Here is a 21,011-nt window from a genome sequence, read left to right on the forward strand (position 1 = left end):
TCACAAAACCAAAATGAGCGAACATATAATAAACTAGATGTTGGAAAAATAAATAGGCTTATTATATACAGCGTTTTAGTGTTTTAAAAAAACATTTTTTTATTCAACTTACATACTCAAATATAAAATCTTTTTAAGGTGGGAAATATTTGTGAGAAACATTGGTAACAAAATTGATACAGGCAAATAGCTAAAACTCAATGACATTGATGTTATATCTATGAGAAAATTACCATCTGTATGTTGTCTAGAGGAGCACAGCAACATCACATAATACAGATTAATTTTCATTCAAAAGGTCAGCCAGGAATTAACGTTTTATTTTTTTTATATCTTTTATTTTTAGAGCTGAGTTCTTATATTTAAATGAAAAATAATCTAAGCACAGATAAAATATAATGAAAATGCTGCTCCAGACAAATTATTAATTACAATATTCCCTCATGTCTGAAACCTGCCTTACTCTTCAGTTTTTCTATACACTATTTATATTTCATCCAAAAAAATAATCATAACAAATAAGTAGAAATAATGCATCACAGTACGATAATATAAACCAATATATTGTATCAATCAATCACACAAATAGTAAACTTATCTCTTACAATAAAGTATCTGTAGCACATTTCACAGTACACACTCTCAACAGTTCTGTAATACTCGTCGTAAAGTATTAATACTGCGGTAATGAGTTGTGTTACAATTGACTAATACATGACAATGTGCTGTTCTAATCACAATCCGATTATAACTAAGTACAGAAATACATTGAAAATGAACACCACTATGTGAAATTGCTTTATTCTGATGAACCATCAGATATGTTCGATTCGATAACATAATGAAATGATATGGTCAACATAAAACACTGACTTTACAACTAGTTGCTTCAATTACCTTATAAACAAATAAACTCAGACATCACTGAATGAAATAAGGGTTAATTAATTGGTCATACAAATATATATTTCAATCACAGGTGCTACAGAATATTTTAGTGTCCTTTCCAAAACATTTTCTTGTTTTACTCTTGAGTACAACTTTTTAAGTTCTTTCGTTGCAGTGTCTAAAACAGAACGAGGCAACTAAAATATAAATCACAAGACAAGTCACTACTGTCACAGCAACTTTTTTTTATAATAAATCTACAATATAACAGCTATGATATAATCTAATGTCAAAATCTTATGGATGGATCCATTACACGATGAATTTATAGGTATTATTAGAAGATATGGGATGAAATGCAGTCTCAAGTTATTCGATTTGATCACTGGCTTTACCTATCACAAAGTAAATGGTATGCAAACATGTTGGTAAATATAAAAAAGAGTTGAGATTCATTTAATGTAGAAAATAATATCATCTAACTACTAATATCTCTGTTTAAACCTATCGTTACGCGACTCTAGTTATATAGTTAATAATGTTTCTTTGGATGTGTGAAGTTGAATAACACAATGATGAGCACATGCGGTGCCGTGGCTGTTATGTCGAGAGCATGTTTTGGCTTTGGAAGCCAGAGGTGGGGGCACCAATGTCTATAGACTGCCCGGACGCTATCGAGTCGGGGCTCTGCAACGACGCACTGTATACTGGGTTCATGGGAGTGGTCCCGCCAGCTTCGAATAATGTGCTGTCGTACACACTGTTGCTCTGCTGAAAAATTTATAACGTTTTAGTGATACATAAATACTAAAATATCTATATATAATATAAAATATATAAGATTAAAATAACAAAGTTTTAGTAGAGAGTTTTAGAGAGACAACGATGCAAGCTGCTTCCGATTTACCAGTAATAATAAATTATATAAACACACGCAAATCACCGATGGCCTTGTTGCGCTATAATTGCCGATGTAATTATTAATTGAAACTAACACACTTCATTTTAATTACAATTCGCAACTAAAAATGATGATATTACCTGATAAATGTAGTCAGAATCTGTTTTGAGTGAACTGAAGCTTTGTTGGTGCGGCAACGAGACCTGATCGTCGTCCATAGGCTCATCCATCTGAGCCTTGTACGAGAACATGATGCTTGGTTGAGACACACTGGAAATATACAATAGCAAAACTAAAATAAACATTTTAAATTAATTTATTTGTGAACAATGACCACGACACCTAGCGGCGGACATTGAAACTAGCAAGATGGAGTTCTGCTGGTTCCGGTGGCCGCCGACTGTTATAAACCACGCAATGTAAGTTAAAAAAAAATTATACTGAACAACATCTATCATGCATCAAGTTTAAGAAGATTCCTTTTAAGTTAGAGGAATGTAATAATATTCAGTTCGTCATGTTCTTATAGAATGCTTGCGAAATGTCTCGCTAGTAAGTGCGGAAGAATACTTAGCATACGCTTCCAAATAAGCATGTATTTATTTCACTACATTGTTATGCATAGGAGGCGTCGTATTTACTGCTAACCCACATTTGTGACCCAGTGCATAACATTTAATATTCATCATCTCGCCCATACATATACATATGCGTTTTTATAATGTGATTTCTTTTACAAATACCTGAAAAATTCGCTGAGGAAGGTATGATAGACAAGAGGAGTGTAAAGAGAGAAGTAGAGCCACGTGGTGACGTCGACGACGCATAGGCCAGACTGCATGTTGCCCCACGCGAGCAAGCCGGCCCCGACCGCCTGGGTCGTGTCGAGTAGCGCCAGTAAAAGCACGTAAATGTAGAACGAAAGTTTCGCTGGAAATTAAAAACAAAATAGGTATAGACAATTTATTACTCAATTTAAAAGAGTTCTTTTTTATTTTTTATATCTAAGAAGACAGTGAGAAGAAAGGAGTATGTTGTTAAAAATATACCTTAGTAAAATCATCATTGCCATACTTTATTTTATTTAAAGAAAATGAACATTTATGCATACAAAGCTTGGCCTTGACAACTTAGAATGTTATTATTAGCTTTGAGGTACTTGAAGCCATACTGCAATCAGGGTTAAAGAATCTAGAATCTTTAGATGAACCAATGTTTATAACATTTATCTTAGTATTTCATACTAGTAAATATTTATACTAACATCTTTTTTAATAAATGTCTCTTGTAAAACAAGTCTGTGGCAGTTTGTAAATTATCTCTAGATCTTGTGAGTTATTATTTATCTATGTTTTATTATTAAATTATACTTATACATAAACTATTATTGGTTGTCTTGATATTTAAGAGTCAGTATTATTAACTGTCTCTAGATCAAATTCTATAGCATTAAATACAATAAAGTGACTAACAAGTTTTATTGTTGGGATGATCTCATCACATTCACAACTAGATAATAATCAAATGGTTTATATAGAATCTTTAATCTTATGGATAAACTAATAATACCTTCTAATAAGTTTATAATATTAACAATCAATTCAATCAGGGTGGGACTTGATTCTTGGTAAATGTGTTTTCAAAGATATGATCAAGACTTCTTTAATAAGGAAATAGCTATGTTGTCAGGTGTTTGTATTTTGCAAATGTAAATAGTTTCATAAACATCGAAAGAAAGCAGGGAAGAAGTTGGCAACATTGATAAATTGAACTTTACTTCAAGATACATCTGAGATATATAAATCATAAACAAAATAATCACTATGACATTTGCCTATAAATTAATGATGGATAGACCTGCACAAGTTATTGTTTCTACACTTTATACTTCATAAATAATGATAAGAGGAAGAGGAAACAATGCCAATAACTGTCTCGTTATCATAAAAATACTATGCAGTATGTAAAGCAAAAGCAATCTTGTACTAACAGTAAAACAATTACAAATTATGTTCATAATTAATAAAGAATTGTTCTCTAATTGCATGGTTACTCAATATAATGGCCAATTATATTAATATTATACTTTAGTAAACATAATCATTACATAATTGTTTAGATATACTGTTTATATCAATAGAAGTAGAAACTTCACACTGTTTACCTCATTTATTAAAAAAAGCATTTTTGTGCACTATGGGTGAGTGATTTCCTGGGCAAGTGATAATGAAAAATGATATTGTCCTATTTGGGTTTTAGAAGATAAGGAAGGTTTGTTGTCTTATAAGATTCTGATAAGACTGTTTAATCATAATGTTTCTATTTTTATTCAAGGTTGCTCTGTAATTTAGTGTAACAAATAAATAAAATTAGAATAGTCTAAATTCAAGTAATACTCACTTGGTAAGGCCAAATATTCCCTTAACGGGATCCATGGCAGAAGTAATATTAAAAAGTAGATCAGAGCAAAGACTAAAGAAGATGTGAACCAGAATAGCATGCCTCCATGTCCAAAAAGGTCATAATCTCTGGTGTCAATGTGGAATATATCATCTGGCATAACAATCTCAAGAGTGCCTTGTGTTACAGTAAAAGCAAGGGATATGAGAGAAGTGGCCAGTAACACATATCTGATACTGCTGCGACTGTCTAAATGACCTGAAAATTAAAAATCAATAGTCACATTAAATACATGTTCAATTGTTTACATATCTACCAAGAATCAGTTTGACAATGATTTATGTTTTTATAGCTCTAAGACTATTGTTTATGCTTGAATAAAGATTTTCTCAAGGTTATTCATTATTATCTGAACTACAAAATAAAAAAGAGTGAAAGTTTTGTTTTAGGACAATAACAATGTCCTAAAAAGACTAGTATAACACAATACTTTTCTTATTGAACAATCTATGAACTTGTATGAAATATAAACAAGGATACTTACCAAATGCTAAACCAAATATAACAACACTCATCTCAGTGGCAAGTAGAAAGAATCTGACCATGACCCATAGGATCTTGTCCACAAGCCCACCAAGTGGTATTGCTGCATTCACAGTCATAGACACAGCACATCGCACCAGACTTATGATCACATTGCCCCAGACCAATGTATAAAACGTCAGGAATATAGGGCTACTTGTAGCGCGCAATTTCAACTGAGCCTTGTTAAACCTTACCACTAAGAACAGCACAAACAAAGCATTCGGTATCAAAATAATCAAATCCCAAATGCGGACCCTGCGAAGAAACAACACCGTGAACACAAAAACACGCAAAAAAATACAAGGACGAAGAACATTTACGTACCAAGAATTATTTATCTCGTAATATAAAACATGTTTACAAAATGTATCCTCTTTAACAGGAGGAAAATCCGAGCCATTAGCCATTTTTATTTGTTTGTTTCTACTGTTTTGCCATTTAGTTTGTTACGAAAGCGTCTTGAGCCCGTGGCAGCATTACTCCAATAATCAAGTTATTGGAATAGGCCACTGTTACGTCAACTTAGTCCTATCATTATAAACATACACTCTTCGTTTCTTTCCTAGTAGTTCGCTCGCTTTCTAATTCAATTTGCAATGACGACACTAATAAATGATCACACCACGAGATAAAATTATTGTGCAAAATAATTCTTTTTTATTCACTCATTCGTCGCTACCTACATTGAAGAATGACATTGACAGAGAGTGAGAAAATAATGCAGAAAATGACGCACTAAAATGTATGAACTAAACGCAATGCATAACGCGTTGTATAGCAAGTCTAGCTATAATTTTGTTGAATTAATATGAACCTGTTTATTTATTTATTAAGGATAACAAAGTATACGACTTAATAAGAAAATATAGTCTTTTATGTTTCTATCTGTATTCATTGGATGAAATCAGTTTATTACAATGTGACTCCGACCTTATAAAGTTTTTTTTACAATTGAAACGAAGCGATGTGGCTATATTCATTAGCAACACATATGAATATAGCGTTATTATATGAATAATTGTAACAGAATTTTATTGACTAGCTAGATCTGCGTAGGTCTGTCTGTAACCCCTGGGCCCTGGTAAGATACTATTTGTGTACATACTATTTTACTTATTAACCTATTTTTTACCTGTATCAACTTTATCTTGTCAGTTGTCGTTGTCAAAAATGTCAAAGTCAATAATTTTTCAATGTCAAAATTGAACTTTTCCATAAGTTTACTGTGATTTCAGTCTACTCAATCAAATGGTTTAACTTTAATAAAAATATTTAAAGAAGTTATAAAATTTGCTTTACAGACTGGAGGTATTTAATGTATCCTGATATGAAAACCAAATCCTTACTTCTTAAACGGAAGTAATATTTACCGGATACATATTAAGGTTATGCAATACCTTCTAAAGTGCCATACAAATTAAAAATAAACATTGCCAATAATGTATAGCAGGTGCAGACATTTCTGGAGCAGGCTGTCGCGGTTCAGCGGCAATTTCAGAGCTGTCCCAATAGTAACTGTGAAGCATATACCTAAAAAAGAATTTACAGCACCATACATTTTGAGTTTCTCGCTATTTACATGGCTAGGATTCGATAAAAAAGACAAAGTCTCCGCTGAAGATGAACTCATTCATACTATCAAACATTGCATTCTATTTATTCAGAGGGAAGAGTTTGAGAAAGCTGAACAACTGTTGCATGTAGCATTAAGACAAGCACAACAGATCCATCACCAGCTGGGCATTACTTATATCTATGATATAATGGCCAACCTGGCTCTACAAAGAGAGCATTTAGACAAAGCGAAACAGTTATTTGTTGCAGTGACGCAAAGAATAATGGCAGATGGGGCTACTGAAGATGATGCACGAGTAATTCACCTCAGTGCAAAACTGGCAAGAGTTAGCCATTTAAAAAAAGAGTATTCAACTGCCCAGCTTGGTTATGAATGGTGCTTGGAGAAACTACACAAAGCAGTAGAACAAGATCCCAGTGAAGTTAACAATAAACTCCTTGCTTTGACTGAAGATTGGTACGGGAGGTTGTTTATTGACTGTAACCGATGTGAAGATGGCATAAATTTCATGGTGAAATCATTAAATAGAATGAAACAGGTGTCAGATGTAGAACAAGAACATTTGGTGATTCAGTTGAATGACATTGGTACTGTTTGTGACAGACTTGGCAAAACTGATGAAAGCATACAGTACTTGACTGAAGCTATAGAACTGGCTAAAGCTGTGGGTATGGATGAAGTTGGTGCCATGTATGTTAATTTAGGAAGAGCTTACATCAAAAAGCAGCTCCTAGATACAGCAAGAAAACATTGTGGTTATGCATGGCGATTAGGAGTCACTACAAAAAATAAGGAAATCAAGGATGAAGCTGAAATGTGTTTACAAGAAATAAAAAATATAAGTTAGACAATCTCTTTTATTTTACTAAAAATAGTATTGGCATTTTACTTATTTAATACACTGGAAAATAAATTGAGAATTAAATCAACACAATGTTTATGAAACAGTAAACTAATACTTATTTCAATTTGAGACAAAATAACTAATATTTATTCTTACAAGTAAACATTTTTAAAATGATAATGCAATGTATAAAATATAATAATATTCCTATACATAGAATTAAACAGCACTATCTTTTGTGACACTGAAAGGTTCAGCGACTACTTCAGCCTTAGCATCAGCGATGACAACATCCTTGACAGGTCTGTCATTGGGCCCAGTGGTTGTCTTTTCAATCTTTCTAACAATGTCCTGAAAAATAAAAATTTAATTATTGAATGGAACAAAAAAGTTATGATTCTAGAAAGTTGATCAATAATGAAATATCATTTTACAAAGTCTTATGATTATAATTACTCCAAAATTTCAATAGTTATTTAAACAGTCTGTTATTAACCATCTGTGGCATAATTACATATTGATAATGTAATTAATAAATTAAATATTTGTTATTACCATTCCCTCCAAGACCTTGCCGAAAACGACATGTCTGCCATCAAGCCAACCAGTCTTAGTTGTGGTAATGAAGAATTGGGAGCCATTGGTGTCCTTGCCAGCGTTAGCCATTGACAGCCAGCCAGCGCCATAATGGCGGAGCTTGAAGTTCTCGTCTTCAAAACGCTCGCCGTAAATGCTGCGTCCTGTGAACATTTTAATATTCATTAGTAATAATACTTGACAAATAAGAATTTTTTGTTCCACATTTGCTACAAGATTGGTTCACCTTCATAAAATCTTGTTTGCTAACATCATAAAATATAATTGTATTTTATTTTTAAAATGTATTTCTTTTATTTATATATACTTATTACAAATAGTATATTTATATGACATGTACTGTACTTACACAGTATCAAAAAACATCTCAAGATAAATAGTATTATAGATTGGCTGTGAGTGGTCTCAGATGAGATTAAAGGTTATCAAGAGGAATATTATTATCACATCTTATACTAAGTCATTTAAGAATAGAAGAATGTAAATGATAACAGTGTTTATCACCTTACATGTATGACAACTAAAATCTTTAACAACTTTGAAAATTGTGTAGTCCAAGTTTTATCCAATTAATTAAACTAAATTGCTTTGTGCTATAAAAATGTTTGCTTATCAAACCAATCAAGTTTTTTAGCAGTTTTGATTACAACACTTGCAATGATAATAAACATTTCATATAACACACCTTTTTTCCAATTGGGGTGGGCAGAAAACAGAGAATATAGATAATAGAAAATAATGTTAAAATTCTTTTTTTTTTTACTTACCACCAGTGCCATCACCCTTGGTGAAGTCTCCACCCTGGATCATGAAGTTGTCAATAACCCTGTGGAATTTGCTGCCCTTGTAACCCTCTCCCTCGGGCTTCTGGGCTAGTTGGAAGAAGTTCTCAACAGTCTTGGGCACAGTCTTGCCAAAAAGACCAATTTTAACATCACCAACATTTTCATTTCCTATTTTCAATGTAAATGTGACCTAAAACAATAAGTTTTTGTATAAGATACAGAGAAAAATCTTAGTATAGAATCATAAATTGTATTTACAAATTATACAAACTTATTTCTAGATCAAACAAGACTTTATGACTAACTTTTTTTAACTGTAGTCTTAATATTGATATACAAAAAAAATTAAGTCATGAATGGATGGCCATTACACGCTCCGTCAATGTTTTGTAAACATACCAAATGCTTTTAAGATTTGAATTTCATGAAAAAAAATATTTATGTTATAGTAGATGTGCCATAATATAACATTTATTAGAACTCTGATAAAATATTATCGAAAATTGGAAAGCACATGTGTCACAAACAAATAATATTATCTGATAACAAAAATAGATAGGTGTATCTGATCAATTAGTAAAATCTAGAAGAAGAAAAAAATAAAGGTGCTGACGCTATAAAGTTACTTTTTGGCTCACAAAAACTTGTAGCGTCATCACAGGTCACCGACCGATCATCCGTGATGAACTTATAAAAGCCATTTTAAATTATACCGTTACGAGGTCACAATGGTAAATTAAACCACAATGGACAGACTATAATGCTTACCGTGTGGGTCACTTTGGGTCCTTTAGCACCTTCATCTGAATGGGCCGTAGAGAACAGGAACAGAAGACCAAGAGCCGCAGCTAGAGCGCCCATGATTAGAAATAGTTTAAATCTTTTTCTTATAATTTTTGCGAATTATCAGTACTGTCTTTGTATTATTATTGCAGAGTTTACTAGCCGGTGAAACTAGTGTCCTTCTTCTTAGCCGGCAAACGAATAAAAGCCAACGCAACGAGCGATTGAAGAATGAAGTTTAGATTGCTTCTCGCTTCCGTCAGTTTCCTGTCAAAGCGGATGAACACGTCATTCTAAATAGCCAGTGACCACAGATAACGTCAAACAAAATAAAGAACTTATATGATGTACCTAGGTCGAGGTACCTTCCTCTAGCTATTGAACTATTATAAAAATGAGCGACATCTTTACTCTAGAATAGGAAATAAATGGTAAAAAAAACTCACATCGAAATGTAGTGTCACGTACGTGTATACTACTTCAACTACATGTTATTTTTCGGTCCCTTTCCCATTTACCATTACGTACATTTCACAGGAGAAGTCATCTTTATTACTACAATTTAAAGTATAATATAATCTGCTTATCCTTAACACATCAAATACTATGCCTATGAGTATTATTCTGGCTCTGTGTGTCCCAGCGGTTGCAGCTGTAACTGCTGTTATATCTCAACTTTTTTGATTTATATATTTACTGCTATTATTGGTGAAAACGTATTGGTAAACATTATGCGTTTAAATTAGGGGAAAAGGGCAAAAATTAAAGCACTTGGGTAGTTTGATCTGATATATTTTTATAGTATTTATTAGGTACAAGAACCGACACTGACTTTGACGATGTAACTAAATATCTGCATTATCCATCCTTTTTTTATAAACCAGCTCTCCATGTAGGAGTACCCCTGAAAAAATATATACCTAGGTAGTTTTAAAAACATTGCAGGCCATGGTTATTTTAGATGAATTTGACAAGCTTATAAAAAAACTTACAATTTCTTTATATTTTCGATGTTATTGTTTTTTATTTCGTTGTTGATGTCCTTGCTGGAACACTTAATATCCCATTGTTTAGTCGATTTCAAGAAATGTAACGCTGTTTGTTTATCAGTTCCATGGTATTCTTCAAAACTGCTATTGAATTTCTTATTTATAAACTCTGACCTCAATTCATCACTAAGACATTTTCTAGCGAAACACCTGAAATATGTTCGTTACATAAACGCTAAAGTAATTGAGAAGCTGGTTCATAGAACCACGTATTTCTAGAGATAATTCTATACTGTAGCATCATATTCATAAGAAGTCCTTCTTCGACCTTGAGTGCTGGCACAAAAAAATAGTTTTACTGAGGGAAACGTTACCTCTTTTATGAGTAACAAAATAATATTAACTTTACGCTTACCGAACTTCATCATTTTCTACAACTCCATCTTCAGAATTTAATTTATCTGTAATAGAGAACAGGATATCTATTTAAGGCACAATAGCTTTATCTACATGTGTGGGTAGTGTAGGTCCATATACTGCTCACACGCGCTATAATGAATTGAATGTTAAATGACCTACCGATGTTTTTGGAATGGCCACGATTGATACGGATCCTCTTTTTGATATCTCCGTTTTTGGCGACACTCACCTGCTCAGTCTGTTTTTCTATCTAGAAAATAAGAAAACTTGCTTGCTCACAAAACGACACAACACAAATGTAGTGATCGAGTAAAAACGGAATAACTAATAATAATTAAAATCGTTATTAAAATGAGAAGAATGTTCTTACACAAGGCTTCATCATTTTCCTATTACTTCGCCACTTCTCAATTGCTTTTTGCTGACGATCCTTTAAATGTAGATACTTGGAATACCATTGAATATGTGACGCGACTTCTTCTTCACTTACTCCTGAATAAAAAAAGCAGAGAATGAAAAATATTCCAAAGTTTTTTTTATGCTTACATAAATACTATTGTTACGCGCTTAGACCTGGGTCTTAGTGTGTTTATGTAGTGTTTATGTGGTCTTGAAAAATGTCAGATCCAAATCCATGGAGATTAAATTTCACTTAGGTATTCAACAGTGTAATCAGAAAAGAGCGTTAAACTAACATAAAAATAATATATGACAATTACCTAGTAGTTTTGGCATAAGGTCCTGTATAAACAATGTAAACTCCACTGACTTCCTAATTCCAGACAAACTTTCTTCTAAAAATATATTGCTTTCAGTTTCAAAATGTTTCAGCCACATATTGATAAAGATGTTATGGTGATATTCGTCCCAACCACCGTAACGATTTTTGCTTGTTCTCATAAATTCTTGAAAATCTTGCACTTCCTAAAATATTACATTGAAGACACCGTTAAGTACCTAGATTAATTAATAAACAAAAAATACCGTGTTATAAAATTACCTACCACACTAGAAAGAGTTTACGTGGTCCAATTAGATTATATTATTAAACTATTTAAATAAAAATAAGCTAAAGAAATGTCGCCGAAAATCGCCGCATGTATTCTTTAATCGAAGATCAAGTGATTGCTAGTCGGTAAAAAATACATTGGCGTCTTCATAATGGAGGGCAATTTGGCAATCAGGACTGTCCAGACAAAATTGCGATGGTTGGTACCTCTGCTTGGAAATGAATGGAAATAAGGGTCTGGGAAGACTTACTGAACACTTCAGTGGAGATGTCATCATTGACTTCACCGGACTCGGCACCAGTTCCGTGTATTTTGCTGTTTTTATTTTTGGTTTCCTTTTTAAATAGTTAGTAGCAATAGGATCGTTCAACTGTAAAAAAGCAGAATACAAATAAGTTAAGCAAATCTTTGAACGGCAATACATTTTCTAAATCCAAAACACCCTCTAGCCTTCTTCAGTATCGTTTCCTTGGTGGAAATGTTGGGATTGGTACATAATAACAAGACTTGATTTAATGTGCAATTATGGTTATTGTCATCATACCTTTTGATTTAACTGTCGCTCAGCAGATTTCAGTTTAATTAATTCTGTGTGGAGACGTAACTTAAATGATTTAATGTTGTTTTCCAATTCCAGTGTATTCTTCTTGATGTCATCAATATCTACAAATATATTTGTTAAAAATGTTGACACTATATCAATGAACAAATCTATTTTAAAATAATATTAATTGTTGTCAAATACTAACCCAAAGATTTTATAACTTCTTTGGAAGATGTACTGGCCTTGAGATCTTGAAATAACTGTTTCAGTTCGTTACAAGAATTTCTCGTGTCTGCTAAGAATTGTTTAAACTCATTGGACGTTATATAGTTTCCTGATATCACTTCACTATCATTTTGAGAACACAAAGGTGAACTTTTGCTTAAATTTTGTATCAGAATACTTTCTTCTATCCTCAGCCTTCTCAGTTTTGCTGAAATGTTTAAACTCGAGTCAGTACTTGTACTATTATTAGAGATGGACGTCTTATTACTGTATATTGTAGATGTATTATCCATTGTTCTTATATTAACGATAACTGACGGTAACTTTCATTATTTGTAAGAATCACAAAAACTAATGCGTGTTACTGCGATGTTGTGTTATTGATCAAACATTTTGTATTTACCGCTTAGCAACTATTCGCAATGTTGGTAGTTTGTCGAGCCGTCAGTTTATGACATCCGTCCGTCATTGAAATAACAACATTGGATTATAGTTGGGACACTTTAGTTAGGTATTTATTGATCTCACATCCATTTCTAAGATAATATTTACAATTACATTTTTAATTAACACCAATAAACTTACTAATTATATACAAATATATAAAAAATAAATTAAAGAAACAAGTATTAAAATAGAAAAAAAACATGGGAAGCGCACTACGCGTCACTGCGTCGCGTTGGGACACTTGACTGAATAAACTACCTAGGTACCTAAATTATATTTTAAGGATAGCCGTACCTATTTTCTGTCTATATATCATAGAAGAAGTTAGTTTAAGGTTAAGTATCCATGAGTTCATTCGAGACAAATTATTAAATTTTTTTTTATTACCTACTTTAATCGCCTAAATTAAATTTCTTAGTTATATTGGTATAAAAAAATCGATACATCACTTGATTCAGATATAAATTTGACATTTCATTTCAATTTGAAGGCAGATAGATAGTCTCTCAAAAAAAGCGAATTTATGGAATGGAAAGTGAAAATTCTCACCATTATACTTTAAATATTTAAAAATGTTCACTCGATCCAGATACTTTTTCTCCAAGGCCCTTCCTTTACGGGTGTGTACTTGTTCTCAAAATTTTATTTACATAATATTATTGGATTTGGCTAATGGTACATAACCTTATCACCTATCTATTGTTTTCAGAGTGTTTTTAACTCGGAATATCAAAACAATGCCCGAGTTTTATATAGTATAACAGCTACAAGGAGCAGATCAACCACTCCATTAAATACTATAGTTATGTTTGTTCCACAACAAGAGGTATGTAATTCTGTTGTAACCGCGTATTCGCTGAAATTAGAACTGCTTTTCTAGTCAACAGATATGAGCAATAGCTTGTAAATATCTAGATAAAAAAAAAACAGTAGTAAAGCGTAGTACGGTAGTAAAGCTTAACTGATAGATATAATATATAAAGCTTTTAACATAATAAATGCTAAAAATTCGTAAGATTTTGCCATCGATTTTCACGTCAAATTTGCTGAACCGATTTGACAAAAATTACTCCATATGATTTTTGTTTTTGAAAAAGAGCTATCAAGTGTAGTCTACTGTTTTCAATCCAAAAAATAATGGATAGATCATGGATTACTTACTTTATTTCATTTCCTCTTTTACAGGCATGGATTGTGGAGCGTATGGGTAAATTTCACAGAATACTAGAGCCAGGTTTGAACCTGCTATGGCCTATTGTGGACAAAATCAAATATGTTCAAAGTTTGAAGGAAATAGCGATAGATGTTCCTAAACAGAGTGCCATCACATCTGACAACGTCACTTTGAGTATTGACGGAGTTCTTTATCTTCGTATTATTGATCCATACTTAGGTAAGCTATTACATTCTTTTAATTTAAATATAAATAAATTATAGATTAACCCATTGATGTTCCACTGCTGGGCAAAGGTCTCCTCCCATAATGAGGAAGGGGTTAGGCTTTGAGACTATCACTCTGGACAAGCACATGTTTGCATACCTTCAAGAATTGTTCTAAAGAAATTTCAGGCATGCAAGATTGCATAACAATGTTTTCCTTCACAGTTCAAGCAATATATGATAATTATAAATATAACAATCCATAAAAAACTTCTAAATATTTGAAAAAATTTAGATTAGTATGAGTGTAGTACTATTTTATATAGTTAATCATTTATCCATTTCTCAATAAGCTTATTCTGTGTTTGCTTCATACTGCATCTATGTTTATCAGATTCAAGTTCTTTTTAAAAAAAGATGTTGTCCTCAATTACCTAAATTATACTCTTGTATGATAAGATTATCTTTGGTTTATAAACAATTATAACCAAAATAACTTTTAGGTGTTTCTATAATATTGCAACATAATTATTATTTAATTATGAAGCCCCATTTTCCATGAAATAAGGAGTGCCTATTTTATTATTATCTTAAAATTAGGTAGTTACACAGCTACCTGCTTACTTTTGAAGGAAAAACAACTAAGTAACAAGATGATATCATGATAATTGGTATATTGAATTATTCTGCTAATCAATATAATATGCAGTACAGATAGTGTGCACCTGAAATGGACTTTTGAAATACCTAACACTTTATTAACAAACTAGCTGATACGCGAACTTTGCTTGCATGACATAAGAGAGAATGGGTCATAATTTTCCCCTCTTTTGTAATTTTTTTTACTGGTACTCTGCTCTTATCGGTCGTAGCGTGATTTTATATAGCCTATAGCCTTCCTCAATAATAGGCTATCCAACAGTAAAATAATTTTTCAATTCACACCAGTAATTCCTGAAATTCGGATATTCAACTATACAAACTCTACAATTTTATAATATTAACAAATTAAATACATAATACAACTATTTAATACTTTTATTATTAACTTAATGAATAAATTCTATTACAGCATCATATGGTGTGGAAGACCCTGAGTTTGCCATCACACAGTTGGCTCAAACCACTATGCGTTCTGAACTTGGTCAAATATCTCTAGACAAAGTGTTCAGGGAGAGAGAATCTCTGAATGTGTCTATTGTCCATGCTATTAACAAGGCCAGCGAAGCTTGGGGCATTACCTGTCTTCGTTATGAAATTCGTAAGTATAAGTGTATTCTACTAGAATGGTTATTGGTTTAAAGCAGGGGTTCCCAACCTTTTCTTAGCCTGGGACCACTTTTATATTATTCTTGTTAGCAGGGACCACTATGTATAAATTCATGTACATATTTTTTTCCTGATTATGATAAATCACGGTATAATAGGCCATAATTATTATTCTTAAAGAATCATAAATTTTCAATTGATAAAAATATTTGAAAGCCTTAATGACTGCTAAAACTTTTCACATTTTTGGGGGGAGGAGACCCTTGCCCAGCATTGGTTAATATTTCACAATACACTTTTCAGGTGATATAAAACTGCCAACTCGTGTACATGAAGCTATGCAGATGCAAGTGGAAGCAGAGCGTAGGAAACGAGCCGCTATTCTCGAGTCTGAAGGTGTGCGAGCTGCCGATATCAACGTCGCGGAGGGAAAACGTCAAGCTAGGATTTTAGCATCAGGTAAGCTAATCAAGCAATGATTTTCGTCAAGCAATTCCGTATTAGAATAAGGCTTTAGGAAAGTCCTTGAGGTCCGTACACCTATACTTTTCTAGGTCTGTGTAAAAAGGCCTATGCAGCCTGACAGGTGGATTGTCAATTATTTGTTTAATCTAAATAAACCCAGCCAGCAGTTTTAATGGTTGTCCTTTCTTCCACATATCTAACAGTATACAAAGCAAGCAAGAAAGGGAGAGAGAGAATGTTATTAAAAATTACGATATTGGCTTATCAATGTCTTAACACTGAACTTAACATTGAATTTTGTCATTTTACAGAGGCTGAGAAACAAGAGCAAATAAATAAAGCGTCAGGAGAGGCGCAAGCCATGCTCGCCGTAGCTGAGGCGCGTGCTCGAGGACTGAAGCTCGTTGGTAGTGCACTGTCCGAAAAAGTAAGTTACTATTTTCCATAAGAATAATATATTTTTAAATTACTATTATGTAGCCTACTAACCAATGTCAACGAACCACCAACACATTATCTTTTAAACTTTTGTTTCTAGATTTCGTATTAGACTTTGGTGTGTAGACTACGTCTCCATGACCTCGCTCATAATTAGAACTGAAACATCAGACTGCATCACATCACACAAATATGGGAAGGTTCATATCTGACGGAACGTATTATCGGTCGCGTAACGCCAGAACAGACAAATGTATAAAAAGCACTCGACTGTTCACACTCAACCGATGATGCAGTGCGAGGCCCATACAAATTAAGTTAGGCCCGACTCATTTTCCGTCAGATATGAACCTTCCCTAATTAGTGTGGAAAAAACTATAGGCCTTTTGAAGCCAGAGGCGTTATGAGTAGAAAGGCGTTTTGTTTAGGCAGTCAGCGAATTTGTACATTTTTTCGTGGTTCTAATAAATTGGTATATTTTTTGTAACTACAGGATAGCAAGTATGCTGCGTCATTGACATTAGCCGAGCAGTATGTGGCTGCATTCAACAAGCTAGCGAGGACAAACAACACTCTTATTCTGCCAGCCAATGCCGGAGATGTATCTAATTTAGTTGCTCAGGTAATAATTATATTTATTATTAACCTAAAGTTTTATGGTGCCATATACTGTTTACTGTCATATACTTAGATTTTTTGATTTATTAATTCGTACATTAACCAACTTTGTTATGTTTTTATTAGAATGGATAAAATCAAGTTACCTATTTACTCACTTTTTTAAATCTCATTTCAGGCTATGTCAATATATTCAACAGTGACTGCACACAATGCTCAAACTGCTAAACTTCAGGCGGAAGATATCGCATACGATGATCCTCTAGTCAAGCTCAACGCGCTAACAGAGAAAGGTTCCACAATGGCCGGCCAAGCTGTCCCCTATGAAGATGACAGTTTAGCTGAATACTTCTCAGACGACGAAGAAAGAGAAAAAGCTTTACAGGCTCAGAAAGAGAAGAAAGATCAACAGTTACATAAGTTAGAAAAGGACACATAGAACTGTTACTAGTACCTGTCATTGAAGTTATTAAGAATTATCTCTGCATTTCATCAGATGTAGCTATGAAACTTTGTTGTGTATTTTGGTGCATTAGGTCATAGTTCTGAATGAAAGCGGAACAATAATTTGCAATAAGAAGCATTTATTTTCAGATATTGTACAATACAGTCAGTTCCAAGTGTAACAAAAGTGAAGAAATGTAACATTTATGTACAGATATGCAATATTTTTAAAATACAATCATATCTCATTAGTTGGTCATTTAAGTTATTTATTGTTAAATAACTCATTAAAAAACAAAAATAAATCTTTTTAATTATCATAAATACATTTTATTTTACTTTTAGTGACTATTCCAATTTTTTATAAAGCCATCTCCTAACTACTTACATTTACATAAATCCCTTAATTCTTAAATTCCAAAAACACTATAAAAATATAAACCACATTTTTTAGTTTAGACTTAAATACCGATCATTCAATAATTTGGTGATACCACACAGTTTTATACACCATTAATATATTGTCATGAAATTTGGCACATATCATCCATACATATAGTTATTAGGTTACATTTTCAACTATAATTATAATCCAAACATAGCCAAAATAGTAATAGACAGATTGATAATATCTATCAAAAGACCAACTTCGCATGTATTAGCATTTTTATGAGGTCCAGAAATGTAGGTATAAGTGTATGTTATATGCATATGCAATACAATCCAGGTAGACATTAATATATTCTTGTCTGTATCTTGGTTTCTAGCTAGGAGTGTAACTACAATCAAATTTATACCTTATTTTAACACAAATAGTGTCTGGAATGTTTTTTCATGAACAAAACCTGTTTTGAAAATACATGATATTCATCTAGATCTAATCTGAAGATTACATGACAGTATTATCATAAAAAGGATATAAACAGTAAATAACACGTTTTTATTTTATATCTACAAAAGTTAGGAAAATCAGACTTATTCTAGAGCTTGCTGTATCAATTTTAGGAAATTTTTACATATTTTTCTCTCTGATTAAAATAACTGACTGTGCCTTCTTCAGGTTGGTTCGTATTTATTGGCGCAGGCATCTTGTGAAGACTGAGATACGACGCAGACTGTTCTGAACCATCAAATTTACGTAAATGTATCTGTAAGAAAGAATTCATTTACAATCAATTTATGTAGAACATTGTAATAAAGTATAAATTACATGTGGTGATAAGGTCACAATCTATTTCCTTAGTATAAAGAGTATTAAGACATGAAAGTACACACACTCATTAGCATTGATATTTATTGTATGAGTCAACTTTGCCTGAATTGTAGACTCTTTGTTTAAGATATGTAGATGTGACATTCAAGGTTTACAGAATATTAAATGCTAGCTTTTCGCTTGCGGCTTGGCCTGTGTGGAATTTAAATTGGGGGAATTTGCAAAAAATTACTTAGTGCTTGTCTACACTTCTTAAGGAATCTTCATAAGAAATTCCAGCTCTCTACACTCAGTAATTTTGTCTGTGTGTTGTCTGTCCATTAGTCAGTGAGTCACTCAGTAATGGAAAAGTTTTATATATTTATATTGATATACTTACTAGTAAATGCAAGTTCACTTCATCACTTCTGCTTAAATAAGGAAAGTTGCCACCACTTTTTAAATGTGCCAGTTTGGCATGAGGATATGACTTGTATAGGTCTTCCCGAACTCGAGAACTTAGAGCACTTTCATCCCATACATCCATTACTGTGATAGGAATGTTGTTTAGTACTTGGGGCTTTACATAACAAGGTGTGCAGTTTAAGGTCAGCCTTGATGCCAGTTCTGATTGTGTGAGAGATTCCAGCTGTAAAACAAAAAATAATTTATTAATTTCTGCATTAAACACATAAAAGTTATGATTGTTGTACTACAAACATACATTATTCAGTTTAAATGCATGCCTTTATCAGTAGTAGGTTTATTACTTTACTAGTTGCAGTAAACTCAGACACTTTCATAAATTGTTTCACAATAATTACAAGTGTGTACATCATACTGTAGTTAAAATTCATACTTACTTTTTCAACCATAAAGTCAATAGATTCAGCCATTCTCCTGTCAACCTTGTTTGTGGTGAAATTGCCCATTAACATTCTTTTAAGTACTAGTGAAGGTAAAAGCCAAAAGAGAGCTGACGAGTCATTGTATTCAAACACAGTAGTGTCTGTGAAAGTGTTACAGAGTACTAATGAGGCAACACGAGGACAATTGCTGGTTAATTCTGCAAACTTCTGAGCTATGAATCCACCTAAAAACCAATAAAAATATCTTTACAGTAGCATTACAAAAGTTCACCTAAAGACCGTAGTAATCTGACACTTAGTAACTATTTCATAAGTAGTATGACATGTATCATATAAATTGCTTCATTTAAATTATTATTAAACTGATAACACTTGTGTGATTACTAACCTAAGGAGGCGCCAAAAATGTGAACTTTGTCGAGTTCAAGGTAATCAATCAGTCTTTTGAAACCATCACACCATTCTTTAATGTTCCAGTATGGTGGAGGTTCTGCAGCTATTACACGGACCCCTCGGGAAGCAAGCCCCATCACTTGTTTGAAAAATATGTCTGCAGTCCCAGATACTGGCGGTAGACATATCAAAGGGCAGGTAACAGATTTTGGACCACTGTCGAATATTCTCCATGCCTAGAAAGTTAGAGGACATTTTGTACTAAAGAAAGCAATGCAGGTAATTAGGAAGTCATTGACAAAAAAGCAGGTCATGTACACATTGATATTCAAGTAACATTTATCCAATCTTCTATTTAGATAAAACAGAATTGATAAAGTTTGTTTACCTTTGCTCCGTCTGAGTCCACCACTATTTTTCTCAAAGGAATACTGCTTCTAAAACTTAGATATTCGTTTGACTGCGACAATTCGCTTACACAACTCATTTTTATTATTATCTCTATATCAAAATACACGACGTTGTTCCCTATAATATATTGATAAACATAATCAAAAATCCTTCGTATTTATTTTTAATGAAATGACGTACGTATTGGAAATGACGTCTCGTGTAAATGTCAAAACTATTTTTTTACACGGGTTCTTGCCAGAATAAAAAATGATAAAAAGAGTAAAAAAATCTGATTAAAACCACAGATGTCGTTACGTGCAATTTTTATTATAAATACATAAATTTATTATTATTTCTCTCTTTAGCGCATCATCAAGAATATTCGAGAGGTCTAAAAGTCCGTAGTAATGTGTTGAGGCACTCTATTGCAATAGTATTATCGCACATCATTATGCCAAAGGGTCACATTGTGGATAGATAACTAAAGCTTAGAGGCTTGAAGACATGTTAGGGGTACAGGGACTGGGTCTTAGCTATGTAAATAATATAGTTCTTC

The 21,011-nt window shown here is 32.7% G+C and overlaps 6 protein-coding genes across 7 annotated transcripts; 2 read left to right on the forward strand and 4 right to left on the reverse strand.

Moving 5' to 3' along the window:
- Positions 1-30: 30 nt before the first annotated feature.
- On the reverse strand, positions 31-5,484 carry LOC142980138 (transmembrane protein adipocyte-associated 1-like). Of its 2 annotated transcripts, none has more exons than XM_076125456.1 (6): positions 5,099-5,484; positions 4,734-5,029; positions 4,190-4,447; positions 2,533-2,719; positions 1,930-2,059; positions 31-1,656 (listed from the first exon to the last, which is right to left on the reverse strand). In XM_076125456.1, the coding sequence occupies exons 1-6, from the start codon at positions 5,179-5,181 to the stop codon at positions 1,489-1,491; spliced, it is 1,122 nt and encodes a 373-aa protein (XP_075981571.1). In that variant the 5' UTR covers positions 5,182-5,484; the 3' UTR covers positions 31-1,488. The 2 variants fall into 2 exon arrangements, with proteins under 2 accessions (XP_075981571.1, XP_075981570.1); XM_076125455.1 differs by having other exon boundaries at positions 31-1,659.
- Positions 5,485-5,953: 469 nt separating this feature from the next.
- Ttc19 (tetratricopeptide repeat domain 19) lies at positions 5,954-7,201 on the forward strand. The gene has a single exon (XM_076124885.1). The coding sequence runs from the start codon at positions 6,214-6,216 to the stop codon at positions 7,195-7,197; it is 984 nt and encodes a 327-aa protein (XP_075981000.1). The 5' UTR covers positions 5,954-6,213; the 3' UTR covers positions 7,198-7,201.
- On the reverse strand, positions 7,194-9,611 carry LOC142979751 (peptidyl-prolyl cis-trans isomerase 6-like). The gene is made up of 4 exons (XM_076124886.1): positions 9,345-9,611; positions 8,559-8,766; positions 7,750-7,934; positions 7,194-7,545 (listed from the first exon to the last, which is right to left on the reverse strand). The coding sequence occupies exons 1-4, from the start codon at positions 9,435-9,437 to the stop codon at positions 7,414-7,416; spliced, it is 618 nt and encodes a 205-aa protein (XP_075981001.1). The 5' UTR covers positions 9,438-9,611; the 3' UTR covers positions 7,194-7,413.
- A 529-nt stretch (positions 9,612-10,140) lies between these two features.
- LOC142980036 (uncharacterized) lies at positions 10,141-13,389 on the reverse strand. Its single transcript, XM_076125307.1, has 9 exons — positions 12,528-13,389; positions 12,323-12,441; positions 12,029-12,148; positions 11,488-11,692; positions 11,139-11,260; positions 10,928-11,018; positions 10,764-10,809; positions 10,352-10,558; positions 10,141-10,263 (listed from the first exon to the last, which is right to left on the reverse strand). Exons 1-9 carry the CDS (start codon positions 12,838-12,840, stop codon positions 10,233-10,235), a joined length of 1,254 nt encoding a protein of 417 aa, XP_075981422.1. The 5' UTR covers positions 12,841-13,389; the 3' UTR covers positions 10,141-10,232.
- Positions 13,390-13,485: 96 nt separating this feature from the next.
- Stoml2 (stomatin like 2) lies at positions 13,486-17,753 on the forward strand. The gene is made up of 8 exons (XM_076125074.1): positions 13,486-13,614; positions 13,704-13,820; positions 14,180-14,387; positions 15,447-15,635; positions 15,947-16,102; positions 16,420-16,535; positions 17,040-17,168; positions 17,343-17,753. The coding sequence occupies exons 1-8, from the start codon at positions 13,567-13,569 to the stop codon at positions 17,601-17,603; spliced, it is 1,224 nt and encodes a 407-aa protein (XP_075981189.1). The 5' UTR covers positions 13,486-13,566; the 3' UTR covers positions 17,604-17,753.
- LOC142979862 (maspardin-like) lies at positions 17,729-20,687 on the reverse strand. The gene is made up of 5 exons (XM_076125075.1): positions 20,451-20,687; positions 20,058-20,298; positions 19,664-19,893; positions 19,201-19,449; positions 17,729-18,756 (listed from the first exon to the last, which is right to left on the reverse strand). Exons 1-5 carry the CDS (start codon positions 20,547-20,549, stop codon positions 18,610-18,612), a joined length of 966 nt encoding a protein of 321 aa, XP_075981190.1. The 5' UTR covers positions 20,550-20,687; the 3' UTR covers positions 17,729-18,609.
- Between the last annotated feature and the right edge of the window lie 324 nt (positions 20,688-21,011).

The sequence above is a fragment of the Anticarsia gemmatalis genome, chromosome 17, assembly GCF_050436995.1.
Source record: "Anticarsia gemmatalis isolate Benzon Research Colony breed Stoneville strain chromosome 17, ilAntGemm2 primary, whole genome shotgun sequence".
In the NCBI taxonomy this organism is placed as follows: Eukaryota; Metazoa; Arthropoda; class Insecta; order Lepidoptera; family Erebidae; genus Anticarsia; species Anticarsia gemmatalis.

Bases quoted from the DNA above. Each gene is read 5' to 3' on its own strand.
- LOC142979751 (XM_076124886.1), bottom strand. From the start codon at position 9,437: ATGGGCGCTCTAGCTGCGGCTCTTGGTCTTCTGTTCCTGTTCTCTACG. The intron at 8,767-9,344 runs GTAAGCATTATA...TTATTGTTTTAG, and splicing joins GACCCAAAGTGACCCACACG to GTCACATTTACATTGAAAAT. The intron at 7,935-8,558 runs GTAAGTAAAAAA...AAATGTTCACAG, and splicing joins CAAGGGTGATGGCACTGGTG to GACGCAGCATTTACGGCGAG.
- LOC142980036 (XM_076125307.1), bottom strand. From the start codon at position 12,840: ATGGATAATACATCTACAATATACAGTAATAAGACGTCCATCTCTAAT. The intron at 11,261-11,487 runs GTAATTGTCATA...TTTTTTATTCAG, and splicing joins CCTTATGCCAAAACTACTAG to GAGTAAGTGAAGAAGAAGTC. The intron at 10,559-10,763 runs GTAAGCGTAAAG...AACATATTTCAG, and splicing joins GTAGAAAATGATGAAGTTCG to GTGTTTCGCTAGAAAATGTC.
- LOC142979862 (XM_076125075.1), bottom strand. From the start codon at position 20,549: ATGAGTTGTGTAAGCGAATTGTCGCAGTCAAACGAATATCTAAGTTTT. The intron at 20,299-20,450 runs GTAAACAAACTT...CTAACTTTCTAG, and splicing joins TGGACTCAGACGGAGCAAAG to GCATGGAGAATATTCGACAG. The intron at 19,894-20,057 runs GTTAGTAATCAC...ATTGGTTTTTAG, and splicing joins CATTTTTGGCGCCTCCTTAG to GTGGATTCATAGCTCAGAAG.
- Ttc19 (XM_076124885.1), top strand. From the start codon at position 6,214: ATGTATAGCAGGTGCAGACATTTCTGGAGCAGGCTGTCGCGGTTCAGC.
- LOC142980138 (XM_076125455.1), bottom strand. From the start codon at position 5,181: ATGGCTAATGGCTCGGATTTTCCTCCTGTTAAAGAGGATACATTTTGT. The intron at 2,720-4,189 runs GTGAGTATTACT...TTTAATTTCCAG, and splicing joins GGAATATTTGGCCTTACCAA to CGAAACTTTCGTTCTACATT. The intron at 1,660-1,929 runs GTAATATCATCA...TAAATTTTTCAG, and splicing joins ATTCTGACTACATTTATCAG to CAGAGCAACAGTGTGTACGA.
- Stoml2 (XM_076125074.1), top strand. From the start codon at position 13,567: ATGTTCACTCGATCCAGATACTTTTTCTCCAAGGCCCTTCCTTTACGG. The intron at 13,615-13,703 runs GTGTGTACTTGT...TATTGTTTTCAG, and splicing joins CCAAGGCCCTTCCTTTACGG to AGTGTTTTTAACTCGGAATA. The intron at 17,169-17,342 runs GTAATAATTATA...ATCTCATTTCAG, and splicing joins TATCTAATTTAGTTGCTCAG to GCTATGTCAATATATTCAAC.